General features: G+C 45.5%; 1 protein-coding gene across 1 annotated transcript in view; it reads right to left on the bottom strand.

Annotated features, from left to right (window-relative positions):
- Positions 1-15,993: 15,993 nt before the first annotated feature.
- Vat1l (vesicle amine transport 1 like) overlaps positions 15,994-24,008 on the bottom strand; it is a 158,927-nt gene continuing 150,912 nt past the window's right edge. The window contains exons 8-9 of the mRNA XM_075977400.1: positions 21,203-21,286; positions 15,994-18,453 (exon numbers count right to left, since the gene is read on the bottom strand). Of these exons, the coding sequence (XP_075833515.1) occupies positions 18,355-18,453; positions 21,203-21,286 (183 nt within the window). The 3' untranslated portion in view covers positions 15,994-18,354. The remainder of the gene's footprint in view (positions 18,454-21,202; positions 21,287-24,008) is intronic.

The raw sequence follows: 24,008 nt of genomic DNA, 5'->3' as shown, positions 1-24,008 counted from the left end.
TCTGGATTACAAGTGTGCACCACCACACCCAGATCTCTTCGGAGTTTTTAAAGTGTACTTATCTCCTGAGAATCTAGAGTAGACTTCCTAGCTATGACCTTCTGTTAGAGGACCCCCTATAGAAGTATCTTTTGAAAATACCTCCTTTCTTCCCAACTGCTTCGGACTTATACCCCTGTTGTATGCAGGAAAGATCATTCAAAGAGATTCATCAAAGTGCTTGACAGCACTGGGTGCTGGGAAGACATTTACTTGGGTGAACAACTGAAAAGTGTAATGGAGGAAAAGGGAAACTAGAAGCAAGTCCTTGAACAACCACTAGGTGGCAGGAGGCTTCGGCCAAGCCCGCGCCCTGATCCTGACTGTTTACCTGGACCCTTCATTAAGGAGTCTAGAATGTCCTCTCTCCTGTGCCTTGTCATGGGTTAGGCTGAAGGTAGGAATGAGAAGGCTCTTTCACAGCAATCCCTACACTGGGCTTTTTGCCATTAATGAACTTATGTTGCCATAGAAATTCAGGTAGAATTAAAAAAGCTTTTCTTGAAATCATAAGATCTGCATATGCATGTGTATGTTTAAAATCTGGGCTGGGTGTACTGGTGCACACCTTCAATTCCAGCACCGAGGAGGAGGCAGAGATGGGGAGGATCTCTGTGAGTTTAAGGCCAGCCTAGTCTCCTTAGAGAGCTCCTGACCAAGCAGGGCTACATAGTGAGACCCTGCTTTAAAAACAAAACCCAAAATTTGTGAGTGTGAGTGTGTGTGTGTGTGTGTGTGTGTGTGTGTGTGTGTGTGTGTGTGTGCACGTGCGTGCTTGTTTGGGTATCCCTAGTCAGGATGGGTGTGTGATAGTACCATGACACCCATAGGGAGATCAGAGGACAGTCTTGCCTCCTCTCCTCCATCTTGTTTCAGGCACTGTTGTTTACATTACGCCTGTGTGACCTAAAGTTTCCAGAGATTCTTCTTTCTCCATCTCTCATTTCTTATCCTGCTGCAGGAGGAGCATGGTAGGACCCTGCAGTGCCTGGCTTTCCGTGGGTTCTGCAGGCCCTAATTCAGGTCCTTGTGCTTGTGTGTCAAGTGTTCTATCCACTGAGCCATTTCCCCATCCCAAAATCTGCATATTTCTTTTATAAAGAGGAATGCAATGGTTAAGAAAGAATACTGGCTGCTCCTCCAGAGGACTCAGGTCCAATTCCCAGTGTCCCCATGGTAGTTCATAACCATCTCTAACTCCAGCTCCAGAGGATCCAATCTCCTCTTCTGGCTCTGTGGGTACCAGGCATGCCTATAATACTCATACATACATGGAGGCAAAATACTCATTCACATGTGTAACCGCCCAGCGGGGCAGTTATTCCAGGGTCATAACCCGCCTGGCAGGTCAGTTATTCCAGGGTCCCGAAGAGGACCTATCTGAAATATCTGAAAAGACGCGGGCGGGAAAGAGGAACAAGGTCAAGCAAGATCTGTTGTCAAGGTCTCCGTTTCTTAGCGTAAGGGTTGTGGCTTACATAGCCCCTGGAAGATGAATTTGGCTTGGGATGGGGGCAGGGGCATGGCAAGGGCAGGAAGGGATCTTGCAGCAACGGTCACAAGTCGGTCACGAGTCGACACACCTAGTGTTCTCTATGCAATTGGAATCGTTCCTTTTGTGATTCCAACCACAAACAGTTCTCTAGATAGTTGGAATGTGGGGCAGGTTCCCCTAACAGATAGCTCTCAAGATAGTTGGGTGTGGGGTGGGCTCTGCCAACAAACAGTTCTCAATACAGATAGGGTGTGGGGCTCTCTGCAAACATCCCCAGGACAATGGTCCCCACTATACTTTTTTGGGAAAATGGCTCCTGACACACATGAAATAAAATAAAATAACAATAATTTTAAAAAATAAATTAAAATTTAGAAACAATTTTAAAACAGAGATGGCAAGTTTTCCTTTTCTATCCTCCAAACTCATGGGGTGCCCCCACACCGCCTGATTCACAGAGTCAGGTGTGGGGTTCTTCACTGTGAAATGATACAGGGTCTTTCCACCTTCGGGGCTCATTTGCACTACAGGACTTCAGTTCCTAACAAAACCTTCAGAAAGAACAAACCACATGGTATGTGTGAATACAGATTGCTAGGTGTCACCAGACTCCCCAAGGAATCCGTGGATCTGCATTTCCTTGTGCTCCTAGGGATTCTAAGGTACAACAGATACAGAATATTCCCTTGGCGTTTCCTAAGGGTTGCTCTGGGGCCCCAGCCACTTGTAGTGTGGGACCCAGAAGAGCTTGGCCACATGGGCCCAGAACAGCTTAGCCACACTGCTGCCGTGACACTTAATAAAAATCAGTCAAAAACTAGGCCTGAGCTTCAGTTTACTGGCAACATGGGGTTCCTGGGAAAGCCAGGGGTTCCTGGGAAAGCCAGGGGTTCCTGGGAAAGCCATAAGTTGCCACCACCCGGGAGGGTAGCATTCTAAACATTAGATAAGGTGACCAGAGGTCCCTGAGCCCAGAACTCACCTATTTCCCTTTTGCCTAGATCCCTAGACAAGTGTCAGCCAATCAGGGTCCTGAACCTGGAAATCCCCTCACCCCAATGTCTACTATAATAAAAACCCGGTCCCACTGCAGCTCTGAGCCCCTCCTACTCCGTCCACCGTGTCAGAGCAGAGCCTCTGGGCACAACTGCAGCTTTATACACACATACACATATGTACATGCACGAGGCTGCTTTTTGTTTACTTTTTGGATCATGAACATACATGATGATGAATTGTTATTGTACTGTTGTACCCAGAGTGTGGACCCCCTCCCCTTACCAACCACCAAGAGACCAGATCTTATGCAAAAGCAGAGTCTTTTTACTAACGAGTTAACTCGAATCCTCTGTTGGACCCACATAGTGGGTGGAGTAGGAGAAACCCTGAGATACAGTGGGACAGGGCATATATTGGGAGTAGAGCAAGGGGGGCAGTCTAGGAGTCTTCAAGTTAAGTAGTAACAGCCTCAGGATTGGTGCACCTCTGGGCTGGGGAACCTGTCCAGAACTGATTGGTCAGCTGCAGCTACGGAAAGGTTGCTATACCTGGAGGCCAACTGAGGGCCATTGCTAAGGTACTGCAGTCCCTTATTATCAGTAAAGCACAGCCCGAGACTTCTGATTGGTTCCTTACCACAAGGAGGACACCTACCAGCTTCCCAGTAATTAGAGCAAGGTCGGGCAAGGTCTGGGGGAGACTCAGCACAGCCTGTTAAATCAGGGGCCTACCTCTTGCTGGGTCTTTTCTGCAGCCTGTTAGAGCTGCCGAAGCAGAGGGAGGGGGGCTAGGTGAGGGCCTGGTCCCTTCACTATGAATCGGAGGTTATAAAAATAAATAGCAGGAAATCGAAATCTTCTATACTGTTGTAAATCAAGGATGGTGACTGCTATTAATTGGTGCTGGAGACCTGCCTTGGTGGGGGTTCAGGTCCCAGAGAGAATGTGTGGAGTCAGTGCAGGGAGCAGAGAGAAAGGATTGGATGGACAAGATCTGAATCAGGATGGCTGCCAGCAGCATTTATTTTATTTTTTTGTTTTTTGTTTTTTTGAGACAGGGTTTCTCTGTGGTTTTGGAGCCTGTCCTGGAACTAGCTCTTGTAGATCAGGCTGGTCTCGAACTCACAGAGATCCGCCTGCCTCTGCCTCCCAAGTGCTGGAATTAAAGGCGTGTGCCACTACCGCCCAGCTACAGCAGCATTTATTGAAAAAATAATTTATCTTTGTTTGTTGGTTGGTTTGTTTGTTTTTTGTTTTGTTTTTTGAGACAGGGTTTCTTTGTCCTGGCTGTCCTGGAACTCACTTTGTAGACCAGTCTGGCCTCGAACTCACAAAGATCTGCCTGCCTCTGCCTCTCAAGTGCTGGGATTAAAAGCATGCACCACCACCCCTTGGCAAGAATACACGTTTTTGTACTTTGTAGTTGTATAGGACCCAACCATGATGAGTTGAATAGAGGCCTGAGTCTCAGTAGTTTACTCTAAGACAATACCTAGTTCCAAGAAAGACCACAGAGACCACCCAGGCACCACCCAGGAACAGACCATCCAAAGGAAATTCCTAACATTCCAACATTGTAGATAGGATCACCTGCCAGCACACACCCATGGCTTTTCACCAGGACATCCCTAGACAAATATCAGCTAATCAGGGGTCCTGAACTTAGAAATCCCTTACCCCCACCTTTACTACTATAAAAATCCAACCCTAACTTCTAACTGAGCTTGGGGCTCTCAGATCACTTCAATATGCTGGACTTGTGTAAGAATAAAGGCTCTTTGCTTTTACATACAGGACTCAGTCTCCCAGTTGGTTGGGGCGGGGGGGGGGGGGGGGGGGGCTGGGGCAGGAACTCTGTGATCTGGGCACAACAATTGCACAAAGGATTAAACAGGAGAATGGGGCATGTGAGCTGGGGTGTGACTTGAGACCTGGGGTTGAGGAACCGTGACAATAGGCGCCAGTCATATGTTAATGAAAGGGCCACAAATTCCTCTTGCCAGAGGTAAGAATGACTGCTTTAGCAATAGGAACTTTCCACCAGTCTCAGAGTGAATAGAGGTACTATAAAAACCCAATTCTAATCGAGCTAGGGGGCTCTCAGGTTATTTCAATACATTGGATATACATCCAGAGAGTTTGTAAACTTGATTAAAATAAAGGCTCTTTGCTTTTACATACAGGACTTGGTTTCCTTGTTGGCTTATGCAGGGATCTTGCAGATTTGGGCATAACAGTTAGCATTCATTTAGTGTTTCTTATAAATCTGAAGTGTCATTTTAAGCACTTCCACACGAATTCAACTTAATCTCAGATCAAGTGAAAGAACCCCGGTGTGGGGAGACTCTCAGTCAAGTCTCGGGATAACATGACTCCCCCAGTAACTCACGAGAGACCGTCCTTGCTGCAATCACACAGCTTCCTTATTTATAATTCTTTATAACCAATGGTAATAAAACATGTTCATAGCATACAGATCGGCACCCCACATCAAACATTCAGGTAATAAAACTCAGCATGAAGACAGCACCACCGTCCAAGATGAAAACAAGGGCCTAATTCATAAAATTCATAGTCCTGGGAAAGTCTCCAACTGTGCCAACCTTGCTTTTGGTTTCTGTAGCTCTGCTTCTGGCTGACTGTTCTTGTTAACTGAAGTATGCCCACCTAGACCATGGCTTTTGTGCTCAGGGCCCAGGTTTTGAGCCCTGAGAAATGCTCAATGTGACCCTGGGATCCTGTACACCCAGGGTGGTTGCTGGCATAATAATAAAGACTTTCTATTGACTGAAATCCATGTCCCAGCAGTCTTATCTGGTGGATACCTCACAATATTTCTGGGGGTTCCACTGAGATACCCAGAGACCAGACTTTGAGATACCAGGACTCTCAGGAGTACAGTGGCCATGGAGCTCCTAGGGGTTGCACAACCAGAGTTCCGGATCCCCAAATCTCCCATTGAGACTTTGGAGGAATCTGACACCTCCACCCTAAAGGAAATGAAATAGAAAGTTGCCTGGTCTGTCACCTCTAGAGGAAAGTCTGGTTAAGGCACCTTATGTTTGGACCCATGACTTAAGACCCATGCCCCTTCTCGTTGAGGATCCAAATCCTTTTGGCTTTGCCAGGTCACCCAGAGAAACAAACAAACAAACAAAACCCAAACCCCAAAACCAACCAAACAAAACCAAAACCAATAAACTTTGTTTGTCTCACCCCAGAGTTGTAGCTTGTTTAGTTACTTCACTCCTGCTCACAGTCATGACTACCACAATGTGTGTGTGTGTGTGTGTGTGTGTGTGTGTGTGGCGGCGGGGGGGGGGGGAGCAGGCTACTCATCCGGGGACCTGGGCCATGTAAGTGGAATGTACACAGGAAAAGGGAAATAGTCCCCCTAGGGTGAGCATTCCCTCAGCTCCTCTGCCTGCTCTAAGGGACCCCAGGGAAAGGGAAAAGAGGACTTTCCACTCCTTTTATGACTTATGTCTTCATTTCAACCAATGATCCATATAATTGAAAACCTCAGAACCTGTCATTCTCTGAAAAAGTAGAAAAGCTATCCCCAGGCTGGATAGGGGAAATCACTTGCTGGACAACACAGTCTGGGTAAAATGGATTTTTTTTTCTTCTGTTCAACACTGACCACGGAGACTTTAAACAACTTTTGCTAGGTCCTTTTTGAAGGATTAACAGACAGCTGCTAAAAAATTTTCCTTTGTCACTCATTTAGCCCCAGATATTAAAAAGTTTGAAAAACTTAAAGGTCTAAATAGATCCCAGTCACTGAAAATAGCTCAAAAGATGTTCAAGAACAGAGAACTGATTGGGAGACTTTTTGCATATACTGAAAACCCTGTCACCTTCTCTGATGATGACACAGACTTACAGATGCCCAGTACAATTTTCATGTTTCCCCTCTGTCAGAAGAATATCTTCTAGCTAAAAGTTCTGCCTCCATCCAAAAGATACAGTTGGACTGTCTCTCAAATGGGCAACAAAGGTTCCCGAGGGTATGGGCAGAAACTATCCTTCCAGGACTGTCCCAATGCCAGGTTCCTATAATTCTTCAACTAATCAGTTCAGCTACCCATCCAGATTAAGCAGTAACCCAATGATCTTGGAAACAAAGAGAAATTGCCATCCATATTATGTGTCTTGGAGAGACAGTCATCCTGGTGACCTCCCAGTCACCCTAGAAGATGCCTCTCCTGCCTGGGAAGAAGCCTGGAACCTCTGATTCTCATGAGTCTGATTCCTCCAGAGAAACAGTTTTACACAGTCTTGGACTTGAAAGATGCATTCTTCTCCCACCCCTACTCCCCCCTCCCCCACCACTGGCAGAGATCGGTCAAACCATCTCTGCTTTTAAATGGACAGACCCACAGGGAGGTTACAGTAGGCAACTTCCATGAACCAGGTTGCCCCAGTGATTTAACAATTATCCGGTTACTTGATGAGACACTAAATGCTGACCTCCCGACCTACAATCAGAGGTTTCCTGGGAATAGATTATAAAAAGGCCGCTGAGGGACTGTTGCCCAGTGTTGCAGACTTTGGGCTAACAAACGTCAGCTAAGAAAGCCCAACAGAGACTGCCTATCTTGGCTCTCAGGTGAGGGGAGGCAAAGGAGCCTAAGAGTAGGTTTGCTGCCATCCTTCAGGTCTCAACTCCAAAGACTAAGAGACAGGGTTGAGGGTTCCTATGGGCCGTTAGGCATTGCTGTCTCTGGACACGAGGGTCTGTGGAAATAACTCGGCACAAAGGGAGCACCAAGCCCCTGACCTGGGCTGAGGAGACTGAACAAGAGACATTTGAGGCTTTGAAAAACAGCTCTGACTCCGGTGTATGCCCCCAGAACTTCCGGATATCTCAAAACCTTTTCACCTGTTTGTCCATGAAACAAAGGGCATTACAAAATGGATTTTAACCCAAACATTGGGGCCCTGGAAACAACCTGTGACACAGCTGTCCAGACCATAGGACCCAGTAGCCACGCAATGGCTCACCTGTCTAAGAGCTGTGGTGGCTACTGCTAGCTTAGTGGGAAAAAAAGGAAAGGAATAACACTTAACTATGGATCAGGAGAACTCACAGCATCCTGTGCCGCTGAGACCCTCTGAGGAACACTAGAATGCCGGCTGTCTTATGCCTGTGTGAGCCAGTACCAGGTCCTACTCCTGGCCTGCCCTCGAGTCTGGTTTGAGAAACCCACCACCATCAATCCTGCTGCTCTTTTGCCTGATGACAACTCACAGGTGCTCATCCACGACTGTCAGAAGATGAAAGCTAGAACCAGTATGTGGGAGTTGCAGCTGGTACTTTACCTGAGATGATCTGGGCTCGAACCAGGTACCTCAGTCCAGAAAGCAGAACTGATTGATTTGACCCAGGCTCTCAGATTAGGAAAGGGAAAGCCCACCACCATATACACGGACAGTTGCTGTGCTTTTACTAGCAAACATGTCCGTGGTATGGTCTATAGAAAATGAGGGCTTCTTACTATTGTGGTCTATTATTTGTGTTTTATTTATTTAATTAATTAATTAATTTATTTATTTTTTTGGTTTTTTGAGACAGGGTTTCTCTGTGGCTCTGGAGCCTGTCCTGGAACTAGCTCTGTAGACCAAGCTGGTCTCGAACTCACAGAGATCCGCCTGCCTCTGCCTCCCGAGTGCTGGGATTAAAGGCGTCCGGCTATTTGTGTTTTAATAAATAAAGCTTGCCTGAAGATCAGTGCAAAGTAACCGCACTAGTCAGCCGTACAAGCCAGGCAGTGGTTGCACACACCTTTAATCCCCAACAGCCACACTAACTGGTCATAAAGGCCTGGTGGTGGTGGTGCATGCCTTTAATCCCAGCACTAGAGAGAAATATAAAACAGGAGGAGACAGCTCTCACACTCTGTCTCAATCTGAGGATCTGTGGTGGCAGGACTGCCCATTTTCAGTCTGAGGTAGAGGTAAGAGCTCTCTAGTGACTTGGCTGCTTTGCTTTTCTGGTCTTCAGGTTGAGCCTCAATATCTGTCTCTGGGTTTTTATTATCTGTGCTACATCTCACTATTGGAAAAAGGGACATTAGAAAAATCTTGTCCCTCCTAGAGGCAATTAGGCTTCCCCTACAAATTGCTGTTCTCCACTGCTGAGCTGCTAAGCTGGCTGTCCAGCAAATGTCTGTAAGACCAGGGAGGCCTATCAGTATTTTGATGACATACCATGGCCTGGTGCTGCCTGAGACTGCATGGTAAAGAAGGAATGGACAGCTCAAACCCACAGATTTGGAGGACACCAGAGGGAAAGATCATTCTCCCAGAAACCGCGGGTAGGACTCTGGAAACTGCCAGGCTACTCATCTGGGGCCACAAAACTTTCTGAGTTACTCAAGCCATGGTGTGTTATAATGTGGGATGTCTTAGCCAAATGTCTTAGCAGGTTTGTCAGGGTGAGAGACTGACACCCTGGCAAACTGGGAAAACTGACTTCACCAAGATCCAGCCTGCCAGGGGAGGATAAAAAGTACTTGGTAATTTTTACAACCTTTTTTTTTTTTCTTCTGGTAGGTAGAAGTATTCCCCACTGAAACTGCTTAAACAATAGCTTAAAAGTTCGTCCAGGGACTGGTCTCCTGATTTGGTCTTCCCCAGCAATGGGGTTCAACAATGGTTCAGCTTTTATAGCCCAAACTTCTCAACTAATAGCTCAAGCTTTTAGACTTAGCTTGAAACTTCATAACTTAGATAGACTGAAAACCTCATTATGCTGGGTTGGTGGCACATGCCTTTAATCCTAGCACTTGGGAGGCAGAGGCAGGTGGATCTCTGTGAGTTCGAGGCCAACCTGAACTACAGAACAAGTTCCAGGACAGCCAGGGCTCTGACACAGAGAAACCCTGTGTTGTAAAACAAATAAGTAAATAAGCAAACAAGTACATACGTAAGTAAATAAGTAAATAAATAAGTAAACAAATAAATATGCATAGAGAGCTCAGAATTCTGGGTAGGTAAAACTCTCATGAGAACCTGGCAAAGGGTAGATAAGCCTTCCTTTGCTTTGCTTTGGGCCTGTTGCACTCCATATAGGGATGGGTTTACACGCTAAGAGATTCTGTTCGGAAGACTTCCTCCAAAGCTTCCCCAGCTCAGAGACCAGTGGTTGACAGACCTCTCTAACCATCCCTTCCTCAAGTCACTCCAGGCCCTCAGTCCTCCACACAGGCTATTATCCAAGAGACCCAGCAGACCTCAGAGCCACCACCACCGACTTCTTCTTGAGTCCAGTGATACTGTCTGGGTCCAGTAGGTAGCCAAAGGGGCACTGGAACCAACTTGGAAAGGACTCTACATAATGATTCTCTTCACTTCTGTGTCTGTGAAGAGAGCTGACTATTACACCAAGGATCCAACACACCCAAAAAACGGAAGCCACTTTCCAGATATTACTACTGAATGGACTGTCTTCCAGACTACAGACCAATAAAAATTGAGATTTCATCAGGCACCAGGACCTTCCACTCACTGCTCCTCAGTCTCTTCCTGAGACTTGTGTTTGGTATGAATAGAGGGTTATGGTCCAATCCTCACCACCCTGAGGCCTGGACCCGGAAACTAAGGAAGACAAATTCAGGGGAGGTAATAGCTAATCTGGCTATAGACCAGCAATTCCATCTTGACCTTTGCTTGCTAAGATGCCCACTTTAAATGTCTTGTTGTGTTGGAGAAAGGAAAGATGTGGGAGTTTATCTTTTGAGATAGAAATACAGAGTTTACGATTCTATGTACGCCCCGAGGCTGGAGCTCCTATTTACCAGGAATAGGGGAGTTTCCATTGCAAAAAAATAGGATTGTGAAATTAAGGCTTCCTGAAAAATTCCTTAAGAAAGATTTTGGTCTTTGGGAAACAAAAAAAAAAAAAAAAAAAAAAACCCTGGAAAATCAGACTCAATGTCACAGGAATGGACCCTGGGGATAGTTAATCATTCCCAGTCAAAAATCAAGCAGGATTGCTGGTATGCTTAGATACCTGGTCTCCCTAATACATAGCAATAGGAAATAACCATAACCATACCATCGGCCCATTGACTGATGAAATTCGCTGTGACTGGGGACAGCCCAAATCAACATTAGAGGATTCCAAGGGACAGACACAGGCCCAATATCCTAAACCTTTAACCTAGGCACTTCCCCTTATTCTGATGCCTGCTGGTCTGCCTTAGGGGTTGATAACAGCAACATTACCAAGCCCTGAGACTACCTGGTGGGCATGTGCTAATGGTTTGACTAAACATGCCTCTTCAGATGTTTTCGGAGCTAAGTAGACAGGTTGACCCAGACCCAGAGGTATTATACATTTCTGTTTCTGAATGAAAACAACAGTTAGACACCCTTGCAGATATGGTCCTACAAAATTGAAAAGGCTTACACTTATTTCTCATATTAAATAAAGCAAACTATGCATGGATTTGGGAGAAACCTCAACACTGGCTGGGCCTTTAATTCTCATTCTTATTGAATTAGTGGCAGACTCCTGCATCTTAAACTATATGGCCAGTTATGTATCAGTTCAGTAAAATTAATGGTCCTTAGGACCAACTACACCTCCTTAGAGCTAGAGGAGTCCATGATCAGACGCATTCACTAAGACCAGTGGGTACTATAACAGGGCTTCAGACCTTAGCATAACTCACTCCATGATGGAAGTATCGTTCAGGCTATAAATCTCAGCATGTAGAGAGCACCATCTGCCACAATGAAAACAAAGGCCGAATTCATCACAGCCCATAGTCTGGGGAATCTCTTTGAAAACACACACAACCACTTCACCCTCTGGAAACGTTTGCTCAAAACCTAAACTGGTGTCATAGTTAGTACAACACCTGGTGCCAGTCCCCCTCTCTCTCTCTTCCAAAAGCCTTCCCTGGAAGGGAGAAGGGATTACTGCTGTTTTTCCAACTCTGGAGAAACCTACTCAAGGCCAAGGGAAAGAAAGAGCCAAGCAACCCCTGATGACATAAAGGGCTGTGCTGTGAGACAGAAAATCAGACCAATGCGAAGAACCACGATACATGGGGCTGGGGAACCCTTTGCTGAACAAGCCTAAATGCCCGGTTACTGAGCCCAAGCCAATGTGGCTGAGCTGCACAGTGCTTGCTTGGCATATATAAAGCTATAGGTTCAATTCCTACAACCACCAAAAAACCAAGAACAAACAAAAAGCTCTCTTTGTTTGGGGACACAAGTATTGGCTCTTATTTGTGTTGCTGTGGCAAAACAGCGAACAAAATCAACCAAAAGAAGGAAGGGTTCATGCTGACTCATTGTTTGAGGGTACAGTAAGTAGTACATCATGTGAGGAAGGTATGATGACAGGAATAGTAGGCAACTGGTCACATTGTGTCTGCTCAGGAAAAAGAGAGAGAAGGATGCTCTTCTTTTTATACAATCTGGAACCCCTGACCATGGTGTGGTGCTATCCACATTCAGTCTGGTCTTCCTTTCTCAAATTTCTCTGAAAACATCCTCACAGACACCCCTCCTACCACCCAGAGCTTTGGCTCCTAGGTGACTCTAAATCCCAGCAAGTTGACACTCTAGATTAACTATCACCTATGGATAGCCAACCAATTCCTTGGTATTAACCAATTAGTAAGGCAGGAAAGCAGCGCCTCTTCAAATTGACACTTGGAGTGTATCGTTTTCAACTAGATGGGTGCTCCCACCCAGGTTCTAATTCTTGTCACTCTTTGTTAAAGCAAATATTACAAAGGAGATTTCATTCAGTGATGCAAATATTTACTAAGCTTCTGCTGTGTGCATGGCTCTGCTTTACATGTTGTGAAGTCCTCAGAGACAAACAGAACCCGGAAAAGAGTTCATTGTCTAGAAGATAGAGGGAGGCAAGAATACACTGGAGAGAACTGGCGAGGATAAATGAATGGCACCCTGATGTGCAAAACTGGGAGGAGCAATGTTGAAGCAAAGGCTAGGAACGTCTCTGTGAGATGGTATGAAATGATGGTAGATAGGCTCTCTTTTCAAAGTGTTTTTAATTGTAGTTGTAAATAAGTACACCTGAGTATATGTGTGTGTGTGTGTGTGTGTGTGTGTGTGTGTGTGTGTCATTTGCATGCAGAAGCCCAAAGAAATCAAAAGAAGGCCTCAGATCCTCCAGAGCTACAAGTTACAAGTGATTGTGAACACCTGATGTCAGTGCTAAAAACCAAACCTGGGTCCAACAACAAGACTTCTTAACAGCTGAGCCATCTCTCCAGCTCCCAAGGACTTAGTTTTCTTGATAAGAATCAGTTGTGTCGGGGGCTGGAGAGGAGATGGCTCAGCGGTTAAGAGCACTGCCTGCTCTTCCAAAGGTCCTGAGTTCAATTCCCACTAACCACATGGTGTCTCACAACCATCTGTAATGAGATCTGGCACCCTCTTCTGGCCTTCAGGCATACACACAGACAAAATATTGTATAAATAAATATTTAAAAAAAAAAGAATCAGTTGTGTCTGTTGTGAAGCATCTGCCAGAGAAGATTGCTGGGACATGGGTTTCAGGCAATAGAAAGTCTATATTAGCCAGCAGGCAACTACACTAGATGTCCAGGATCCCAGTGTGCTATAGTCAGATTTTCTTCAGGACTGCTGGTCACCTCTGTCCTACCAGTTGGTTCCCAAATAACCACAAAGAGACTTAATATTAATTATAAATGCTTACACAATAGCTTAGGCTGGTTACTAACTAGCTCTGACAACTTAAACTAACCCATATTTTTATCTGTGTTCTACCACGTAACTTGGTACCTTATCTCAATATGGCATGTACATCTGCTTCTTCTGCATCCCGTTCTCAACCCCTGAGACTCCTCCTTTCTTCTTCCCAGCATCCTCCTAGTCTGCTTCTCCCATCTAATCTCTTCCTGCCCAGCTACAGGCCAGTCAGCTCTTTATTAACCAATCAGAATAATACATATTTACAATGTAAAAGAGTGTTCCACATCAGCGTAGTACTGAGCCTTCCTCAGGATGAGCCATTAAACACAAAATCCATGGTCTGGGTTGATATACTTCAGTTAACAAGAACAGTTAGTCAGAAGCAGAACTATGGAAGCAAAAAAAAAAATAAGCTTAGAATGTTTAGAGATTCCCAGGACTATGGACTGTGATGAATTAGGTTTCTTGACACACACATTAGTCACTACAAAGCAAAACAAGTTTACAAACACAGCTTTGAGATAAAAGGGAAACAGAATCCCTGAAGGAGTTCTAGCCAATGAGGGACAGCGATTAGAAATGAATCAGGTAATCGCTGCTGTAAAGGGAATATAGCAGTGGGGGTCTGCAAAGGATGCTGATACTCCGTTCCTTTCAGTGTGTTTGTTAGCATGAGAGGGCCTCAAGGGCATGATAGGGACTCATGGTGGGAGGGAGAGTATTGGATAGAAATAGCATCTCAATACCTGGAGACTGATCTTGACGTGATGAGGCTTTAAAGCGGAGGAAAAGACTTCCTCCAAAGTTTTGGAAAGGAAGAGCTTGAGAGAGAGAGAGAGAGTGAGAGAGAGAGAGAGAGAGAGAGAGAGAGAGAGAGAGAGAGAGAGCGCTACTATGGGAAGGATGGTGGGTAGGTGTGTAGAGGGTGCAGAGGAGGTTCATCAGAGATCAGCCTCAGGACCAAATCCCTCTGAGGAGTGGTGTAGGAGGTCCTTCTGTTTTTGTATTGCTTTCATTGGTTGAATAAAGAAACTGCCTTGGCCTTTTGATAGGGCAGCAATTAGGTAGGCGGAGTAGACAGAACTGAATGCTGGGAGGAAGAAAGCTGGGTCAGGGATTGCCGCCATGGAGCCAGCCGCCAGGTCAGACATGCTGAATCTTTCCCGGTAAGCCACAACCTCATGGTGAAATACAGATTATTAGAAATGGGTTAAATCAAGATGTGAGAGTTAGCAAATAAGAGGCTAGAGCTAATGGCCAGGCAGTAATTTAATTAATACAATTTCCGTGTGGTTATTTTGGGGGTTAAGCTAGCCAGGGGGCACGTCACCCCCCCCCCCCCAGAACAAAGGAAAGGTTTGACTTTTTATAATCTCTTAGAGCTAATGGGAACTTTCACATCCTGTGATTTTGATGGAGGAAGGTCATTGGCTAATAAAGGAACTGCCTTGGCCCATTTTATTGGTTAGAACATAGGTAGGTGGAGTAAACAGAACAAAACGCTGGGAGGAAGAGGAAGTGAGCTCAGACTTCACAGCTCTCCTCTCCAGAGCAGACGCCTCAGAGAGATGCCATGCCCCAGCTCCGACCCAGGATGGACTTAGGTTAGAATCTTCCCAGTAAGACCGGTGTTCACAGATTATTAGAGATGGGTTGATCGGGATATCAGAATTAGCCAGTAAGGGCTAGAGCTAAAGGGCTAAGCAGTGATTAAAAGAATACAGTGTCCGTGTAATTATTTCGGGGCATAAGCTAGCTGAGCAGGCGGCTGGGGTGTTGGGGACGCAGCCCCGCCGCCGCTCGAATTACAACATGATTTAGTTGCACATAGCTCGCATGGTAAGTAACACAAATGCTAGGTACCATAAACTAGAGCTGTCAATCACAGGCTGCTTCTAAATTTTCTGCTCCAGAGAAAACCTGCAGGGAGGTGAGGCCTGATTCAGGCTTTGGCAGCTGATCTAAAGTTGCAGGCCGTGTCGAGTTCCAGCAGTGGCAATGTTTAAAGTGTGAGATGGTGTAATTGGTGCACCCGTAGTGAAAGCCCGGCTAGAACTTGGTGAGTGCTGGCTCTGTCATTTACCAGACATGTGACCTCAGATGACTGAGGCTCCATGGGCTTTGGTGTTTCTGCCCATGCATGGGTTCAATATCAGGCCTTACTCAGCACTGTTGGGAGAGTCCATGATTTATCATAATGCCTTCCCTGTTTCTCTAGGTGCATTCAGGAGGTGTCTCATAAATGCTTGCCATTATCAGCATTGTCAGTTTCTATGATGTTTGGTATCATCTGCATGCAATTAAAATTATTTTTGAGACAGGGGCTCTCTGTGTAGCCCAGGCTAGTCTCAAAATCATCATTTTCCATTCTCTGCATTCTTTAAGTGCTGGGATTACAGGCTCGCGTCACTCCCCCAGGTAATCAGAATATGAGTTTTCTGTTAGTTCGTTGACTTTTAGATTCTGTTTGTTTTCTTGAGATGGGGGTCTTTTGTAGTCAAGGCTAGCCCCAAACTCAATATTTAGCAGAGGATGACCCTGAATTTCTGACACTTCTGCCTCTACCACTCAAGCGCTAGGATTATAGGTGTGCACCACCATGCCTGGGCTAGATTTCTTTTAAAAAAGCTTGCCTCATTTCAGCTTCTTTTTCTTTCAGGTCTTCAGCCCCACCCCCAGTTACCTGCTCCTTATGTTCTCACAGAGAGGCTGCACATCCAAATATTTGTGTGGAGTAAAGAATGCCAGAAGAGGTTAATGCTATGCTGAATATTTTATTTATAATTTTATGTAAACATAATTTGCTTTATAGGCACAATATAACAATATAACGAAAGCTCTGAAGCCACAGACACATTAGACAATGTTCGGCTCATTCTGATAAAGCTCGGCCTTCCCAGAAGCCTTTGCAGCTCCCTTAAGGCAAACAGAGACACTCTTTACACTTCCTCCAGGAAACAATCACGAGAGGGGAAGGAAGGTGCTTAACACAAGAGTCCACAGGATGACCGACTGATTCTGGTTGTCCCTCACCCACCCTCCTGTTCTTCAGGGTGATGCTGGTCATACTCAAGTTTTCAGGTTCTATGTTCTCAGTAGTGGAGAGGGTTTTCATGCTTCTCTGCTGTACATGACAAGACCATCTGGATTTCGAATGTGGGTCAGGTTCCATGTTCCCTGAAGGAGAAGCCTTCTGTGGCCAGTGACCAGAAAAGGCTATTTCTACATGCTAGTAATAGCGCTTTGAGAGTAGTCCTCAATCTACCCACCCCTGAGCCTGGTGATGGTGGAAATACGACTGATTATCTGATATTTAGCAAGGACCATCTTCTCTCTGGGTAGCCAAACGCTAGAGCGCTAGTCACTCCCCGGGGCTAGAAAATAAAAGTCTGAGGTTGGCACTCTTGATATTCTCATCCCTTGCCCTATTGGCTGGTGGTACCTGTTCTCGTCTTCACATGTGACTTGCACAGTCACACTGAGGAAAGAGTACACAGTAAATAGTTGGTGGGAAGTCATTCATCACCACAAATTCAGGATGGAGAAAAAGGATCACAACGAATGACATGAGGCTGGTTACAGAGACTTTGCAAACCAAGCAGGGGGATTGTTGAAATGTGTTCGTACCTAGCCCATGGGGAAAAGAGTGGGGTCCACCCTAAAGCTTATTAGTGGAGAAGGTGGGCAACACAGAAACCCTCTTAAAGTCATCAAGAACATAAAGAAACTTTATGAACACCAACTCAAGGTCATGGGGGAGCCCATTAGGTCTTCCAGAAGTCAAAATAAATTCAGGGTGCTAATTGCCTGGGTGCCTTTTATAACTAGCTTCGTTTATGAGTGACATATGAACCGTTAGGGCAGAAGGGCTAGAAGGAAGCAATTAGGAGCCCCACTGTGGAGGGAGGGAGGGAGCCTCCTTTTCCTTTCAGGTAACTGTTGTCACCTCAAAGTCCATCAAAAAGGATAAGGATGCTTCTTTCAGGCTGGAAAACTGAACAGGGCATTGTGATCAAGCAGTCTGGCTCCTGATTTCTAAGGAGGCTGCAAGTCAGCACCATGGTTCTGTGTGTGAGGGCCACACACTCGGCATCAGATGCTAGGTAGCCACCAACTGTATCCCTAGTGCTGGTTGCACAGTAGAACAAACACGCTCTGAGAAGGCAAAAGAAACCAATTGATTCCTCAACCTCCAATGTGGTCTTCAAGGGAGCCCTTCCTTGGGAAAGGTGTTTCTGGGTCAGGAACTTAGAAATAACCATGGTGATTCTGAAGGTTGGGAGGGAGAACACAGGTGAGTTTAATGACGTCTGAGTCAGGCCTATCCCTGCTGAGTGTTCTTAGGATTTAACTAAACTGTGTGTGACCACAGAGAAGACTCTGCTCATGAGACATGGTTTCAGAGGAGAGGTCTCTGTAACTGGTCCTCAGATAGATGCTGTTGACCCATCTCTATCCTAGAAAGAAACCACGCCCATCTCCCTGGGTTTATGAATAGGAACCAGGGAACAGGATTCAAGGGAGGCTCAAACCTTAAGGTGCAGAGGCCAATGCAGGGACATGGCCTCTTGGAGAGGGACAAAGTACTGCTTGGAGAAGTCTGCGTTTGTAAGACAATGGACGCTGCTCCTGGCCTACTCTCTTGCCACCAGCCAAACTGACAAGTGCCATAGTTGGAAGCATAGCTGATGGCTGGCAGACAAAGAGTGTCATTGGCCTGAAGAATAATGGGATCTGGACAGGGCACTGTGACAACAATGCCTTTCAATCAAACATGGCCTTGCCCATGTCTGGTTTCAGACATCAGGCCCCGTGGTCTTGTGTTAATTCGCAAGGCTATTCTAGAACTGTGAAGAAGGACCCGAAGAAGGATGGGTTTGATACGAGGGAGAGGGGAGAGTGTGATACATAGACCAGGGAGGGACACAATACTGCATGGGGATGGGATTGGCACTGAATTCCAAACACAACGGTGATCAACAGCTTCTTAGCTCGGCTGACTGCAGACAAATACGACACGCACTGGACTACAGCGTTTGTTCACTGGGGCGCAGGAGAGTTCTCATGGCGGCCCTTTTCTTGCCAGCCATCCTCTATGATCTCGGACATGAGGTCTTACTGGATGAAGGGCATCCTTTCCTTGTTCTCGCTGTCACCTTCGTGGTCCTCTTCCTCCTCTCCTGCCTCGCTGGTCTCTGTGCTGTCATTGGCCATCTGCAATTCAACAGAGGTCATGATAGAGGTTATGTACCTGCTCCCTCACCATCCCTGAGCATCGGACAAGGCCCTGTGGGGTGAACCTTTTTCAGAGTGTTGTTCATTCACATAGGAGAAAAGTGCCTCTGAGGACCCCTTCTATACTTTTTACTAGCACCCACCAAAGCCCAGCTGCTTTCTTTAATGTCACTTGTTAGCTCTGGAAGTGATCTCACTGGATACATCCTGAATCTCATGATGCCCTAGATTCAGTTTGACTTCATGTTGTCTTCCATCTAGAAGGGCTGTGACATCTTCCCTACCACCAATGCTCCAAATACCCATTCTTTACTGTCTCTTTGTTCCTTTGGGTGTCAGGGTAAAACAGTTTTCAGAAAGCAAGAGGGGCAGACCAGAGCTCTTGGTCTGAATGAGGGTGTTATTTGGCCTTAATTTGATGGGTTCTGCCCCTTGGTCAAGCAGATGTAACCCCAGCCCAAGGGCCATCAGAATCTCATGGGTTCATGGAAATAGACAGTGCCTCTAAATAGCTCTGCAGTGGGATAATGCTCTTATACACTGTAGAGCTTTGTCACTCATATTGGTTTAATAAAATGCTGACTGGCTAGTAGACAGGCAGGAAGTATAGGTGGGGTGACTAGGAGAATTCTGGGAAGAAAAAGGGCAGAGAGTCAGTTACCAGTCAGACTCAGAGGAAGCAAGATGAGAATGCCATACTGTAAAAAGGTACCAAGCCACATGGCTAAACATAGACATAAATTATGGGTGAACTTAAGTTGTAAGAGCAAGTTAGTAATAAGCCTGAGCAATAGGCCAAATACTGCTGTGTGTTTATTTGGGACTGAATGGCTGAGGGACTGGGAGGAACAGAAACTTTCATTTACATAGCTTTAGTACCAACTATTTTGCTTAAATACTTAAATAAGCTGGCCAGGGCAGCTCTAGAGCCTTCTATGGATGGGGTGAAAGAGACTTATTCACAAAAGCCACAATGTAATTTGCACAGAAGTCCTGGGATCCTAGCCCCTCTATCTCTAACCTCATGCCATCATTTTCCCTCCAATGGTCCTGTGACTTCATGAGAACTTTATTTCCTTCTTTTTTTTCTTTTTATTTATTTATTAAAGATTTCTGTCTCTTCCCGCCACCGCCTCCCATTTCTCTCCCCCTCCCCCAAACAAGTCCCCCTCCCTCGTCAGCCCAAAGATCAGTCAGGGTCCCTGCCCTGTGGGAAGTCCAAGGACCACCCACCTCCATCCAGGTCTAGTAAAGTGAGCATCCAAACTGCCTAGGCTCCCACAAAATCAGTACGTGTAGTAAGATCAAAAACCCATTGCCATTGTTCTTGAGTTCTCAGTAGTCCTCATTGTCCGCTATGTTCAGCAAGTCCGGTTTTATCCCAGGCTTTTTCAGACCCAGGCCAGCTGGCCTTGGTGAGTTCCCGATAGAACATCCCCATTGTCTCAGTGTGTGGGTGCACCCCTCGCGGTCCTGAGTTCCTTGCTCGTGCTCTCTCTCCTTCTGCTCCTGATTTGGACCTTGAGATTTCTGTCTGGTGCTCCAATGTGGGTCTCTGTCTCTGTCTCCTTTCATCGCCTGATGAAGGTTAATATTCGGGAGGATGCCTATATGTTTTTCTTCATGAGAACTTTAAAAACTATCTCCACATTGATATCAGCAGCTTGTGTCACAAAGTTTCCCTACCTTGAACTGTTCTTTCTGTAAGGAGTGAAACGGCCATTACCCTTGAGCCACATTATGGCTACAGTAGACCAGGAGCCATTTCTGAAAATATACACACTGAGAGCTATGGATCATTTTAGTTCTTTTTCTTTAAAAAGACATACCAATACAAGACTAGGGCGTTAGTAAAGAATCTAAAAACAACCTCAAACCTCCATGCTTTCTTCGTTTAGCTTACCTAGAGCTTAGGATGGCCAGTCATGCTCAGTGAAGGCCTTTCTAGCTGACCTAGAAGAACCTGTCAATCTCTAGCTCATAAATGGGACCAAAGCGGGAGTGGGAAGCCACTTTCCCAGGTTGCAAATAGACTGAGCACCAGGCTTTGGATGCACGCAGTCAGAGCATCGGTGCATCGAGGGCTACACCATATGCCACCACCCCTCCCCCAAAGCAGCCAGTTTTTTTTTTTTTTGTTTTTTTTTTTTGTTTTTCGAGACAGGGTTTCTCTGTGGTTTTGGAGCCTGTCCTGGAACTAGGTCTTGTAGATCAGGCTGGTCTCGAACTCACAGAGATCCGCCTGCTTCTGCCTCCCAAGTGCTGGGATTAAAGGCGTGAGCCACCACTGCCCGGCTAAAGCAGCCAGTTTTGGAACAGGTGACTCTGACTTGCTGTCTTCTTGTGGATTGCCTGGATATTTGGGTTTTGTCCTAATAAACGGAAGTGAATTGAACAGGAGCAGCAGGAGCATCCGGAGGCAGCAGGCCACCATTCTATTGGGTACATGTAGTGCATTGTTTAGAATTAACTAGGAAGTCTTCCCGTTGGTAGCAGCGTAGAGATCACAACTGTAAAAGGTCCTTTTCTATCCATTCCAGCAATTTTCCTGTCTTTCTTCACTTCCATCTCAACCCATGGCTAATCCCTCATTCTGAAATCATCTAATCACCCCTGCTTTTTGAGAGTCTGGCCACTACCTGTATTTCCTTCTTCATCAACTGTCTACACCTGATGATCCATTTGCCTTTGGGTTTGAGCCCGGTGGGTTCCTCTGCATTCCACTTACCAGCGGAGTCGGGGTCTTTTCCACATCCAGGATTAGCTTCCCGATGTTCCCTCGGTCGTGGATGCGCTGCATGGCCTCCTTGACCTGAGACACAAGGTAAGACATAAGTGCTGATTAGTGAAACGTGACTCCTGGAAAAAGGGCCTGGAAAAGTCAATCTGCTGGCCTTCCACCAGAGGTCGCTGCAGCTCAAAGAGTGGTTTAGACAGCAACTTTTTGTGGCGCAAATATATTCATTCGCCGTGCGTCAGTCACACACTCTGACCTTCTCCTGCACGTCTTGTGGGTCTGAACATTGAAGATTACAGTTTTCACGATGACAATATATATACTAAAAGTCAGAGTGGTCAGACTGGATGTTAAGCAGTGACCCACTTACTTAGGTGTTACATAACCTGGGTTCATACTTTCGCCAAATAAACCAGTTACCAGGGCTAAACCGCATTTTCAAAACTCCCATAATTTCTAGCTGCCGGGATGAAACTGTTTGGCTGTACTACACCTCCCTGTTTGTTCGGAGCCTTCCCTTCCACGGCTGTGTAAAAAGTGAACTGCAGGAGGCACTGTGGGGGCTAAACGGAAATGCAACCTCTCTTGCCTCACAAAAGTCAATTTATAAAACGTTATAATAGGTCGAGTCTAAATATTTTTCATAAAGTCTCAGAATTTAAAATATTTTTGGTCCTTCGGCCCACAAATATTCAGTAAATGTTGCTTCAAGGCTAGATGCTATGACATTACAAAAAAGAAGAAGAAAAAGTCGGACATAGTTAACTGTGTGTGAGAAATTCGGCCTGTGGCTGATGGAGAACTGTTTGTTTATTTGAAAATCAAAGGCTTCTTCTATTCATTTGGATCCAAACTCACAGAACCATTAAAATGTTTGTGTTCAAATTGCTTTTCTGGGACTTCAGAGACGCAATTCAATTTATGGGAGAAAAACATAAAAGATAATGACTTCATTGCTTTTCGTGGCAAAAGCCTGTAACGGCTTATATGTCACAGTAAAGGGATGGGTAAATAAACAATGGCTTCCACATTCATCTACCAAATGGGGATGTTGCAGAGCCGTTAAGGAACAGAAAGATATATGTCACTAATTATAAAGGAGACACAGCAGGATCAAACGCTTTTGTAATCTTGCTAAATGAGAAAACCGACAGGCAAACGTTTATTTACATCTCTATAAAAGTGTAGATATTCTAAAATGCCTAGGAAGGCTTGCAGGTGTACCTTGGAAGCTAAGTGGGGGAGAGGAAGGCCTTTTAACAATGTTATGTGGTAACGTGCTGCTAAGTCAGTATTTAAAATAAATATAATGCATCTTTCAAATGCACTTTGTTTTTGGTCACTTTGTGGTGAGAAATAATCTCTGTTTTGTAGACTGATAGTGTCACGTGACTGTTAATTTTTCTGATACCGCTAAACAAACCGGTGGATTCCTTCCGTTTACGTGGGGACTTCTGAAGGATTTTCACACTTGGTCATAGCAACAGGTAGCACAATTGGCCCCTGGCATCTGTGTCAGGTTGATTCTTAGCTCTTCATGGATTGCAACATGCGTGGTTGCTCTTCTATAAAGTAGTGTGGTATGTATCTGCAGAGAATCTACATACATTTCCCCATAGATTTTCAGTCCGTTAAGACTCTAGATCACTTATAGCACCAAATACAACATGATACTGTGTTGTTCTGCCATCTAGAGAATCAGGACAACAAATCAAAGCATGCATGTTCATGCAATGCCCTTCCCCCCACAAGTATTTCCTCTTCAAGGTTTGCTGAACTGCTGATGTAGAATCTGTACATGAGGCAGGCCCACTGTGCTTATTGAAAAGCTCTATGTGGCGACAGAGAGTTGTTAGTGTAGCTCTCTGCTTCTCCTGGGAGTCATGTCCTTGTGTGATTGTCTCCCCTTGAGTGTAGGCTGGAGCTAGGGACCGACTTTCCTACAGAGCACAGCAGATGGGATGGGCTCCTCCTTCTAAGATTAAGTTATAGAAGACCACATCTGTGTTGTCATGACTCTGGTGAGGCATGCTTCATTGCTTGGATACCCTATAGAGTCCCTACATGACAGAGACCTAAGGTAACACTCCATCCAACAGTCAGTAAGGGACTGAGACCTTTAGCTTCTCTTGCCAACTACCCCTAAAGAAATTAGAAGTCGAGTCTTCTCCAGCCAAGCCTCTAAATGGGGTCATATCCTGGCTGACATCTTGATTGTAGCCTTGTGGTAGTCAAAGGACCCAGCTAAATCATACCCAGCTCCCAGTACCCTATCCTGAGCCTATGAAATTACCAACGCTTTAAAGTTCACGCCTTTTTTTTTGTGTGTGGAGGGGATAAACGAGATAATAAATATTTAACAGACTCCTACCTTGAATATATAATGCTTAGCTTGCAAGATACATAGAGTGCTCAATTTTCAGGGTAAGTACCCTGAGGCTAAGGAGCATATGCAATTCACTCAGAGATTACATGGCTATGGGGAACAGAAGTGTGGTTCAGAATCAGGTCAGAAAGACTTCAAATCCAGCATTTCTCCCTTGATCCTCAGAAGTAGAAAGTAGTAGTAGAAGTAGAAAAAGTAATAACAACATCCCTCACAGGGCTTCTTTTAGGTATTAGGGACCCTGGGTACCTTCTGTATCCCAGTCAAGTGCTCTACTACTGAGCTACACCCTTAGTCTCTTTTTATTATTATTATTTTTCGAGACAGGGTTTCTCTGTGTTACAGCCCTAGCTGTCCTGGAACTAGCTCTTGTAGACCAGGCTGGCCTCGAACTCACAGAGATCCACCCAC

Source organism: Microtus pennsylvanicus, chromosome 6 (genome assembly GCF_037038515.1).
Source record: "Microtus pennsylvanicus isolate mMicPen1 chromosome 6, mMicPen1.hap1, whole genome shotgun sequence".
In the NCBI taxonomy this organism is placed as follows: Eukaryota; Metazoa; Chordata; class Mammalia; order Rodentia; family Cricetidae; genus Microtus; species Microtus pennsylvanicus.
This window is presented reverse-complemented; position numbering and strand designations above follow the sequence as displayed.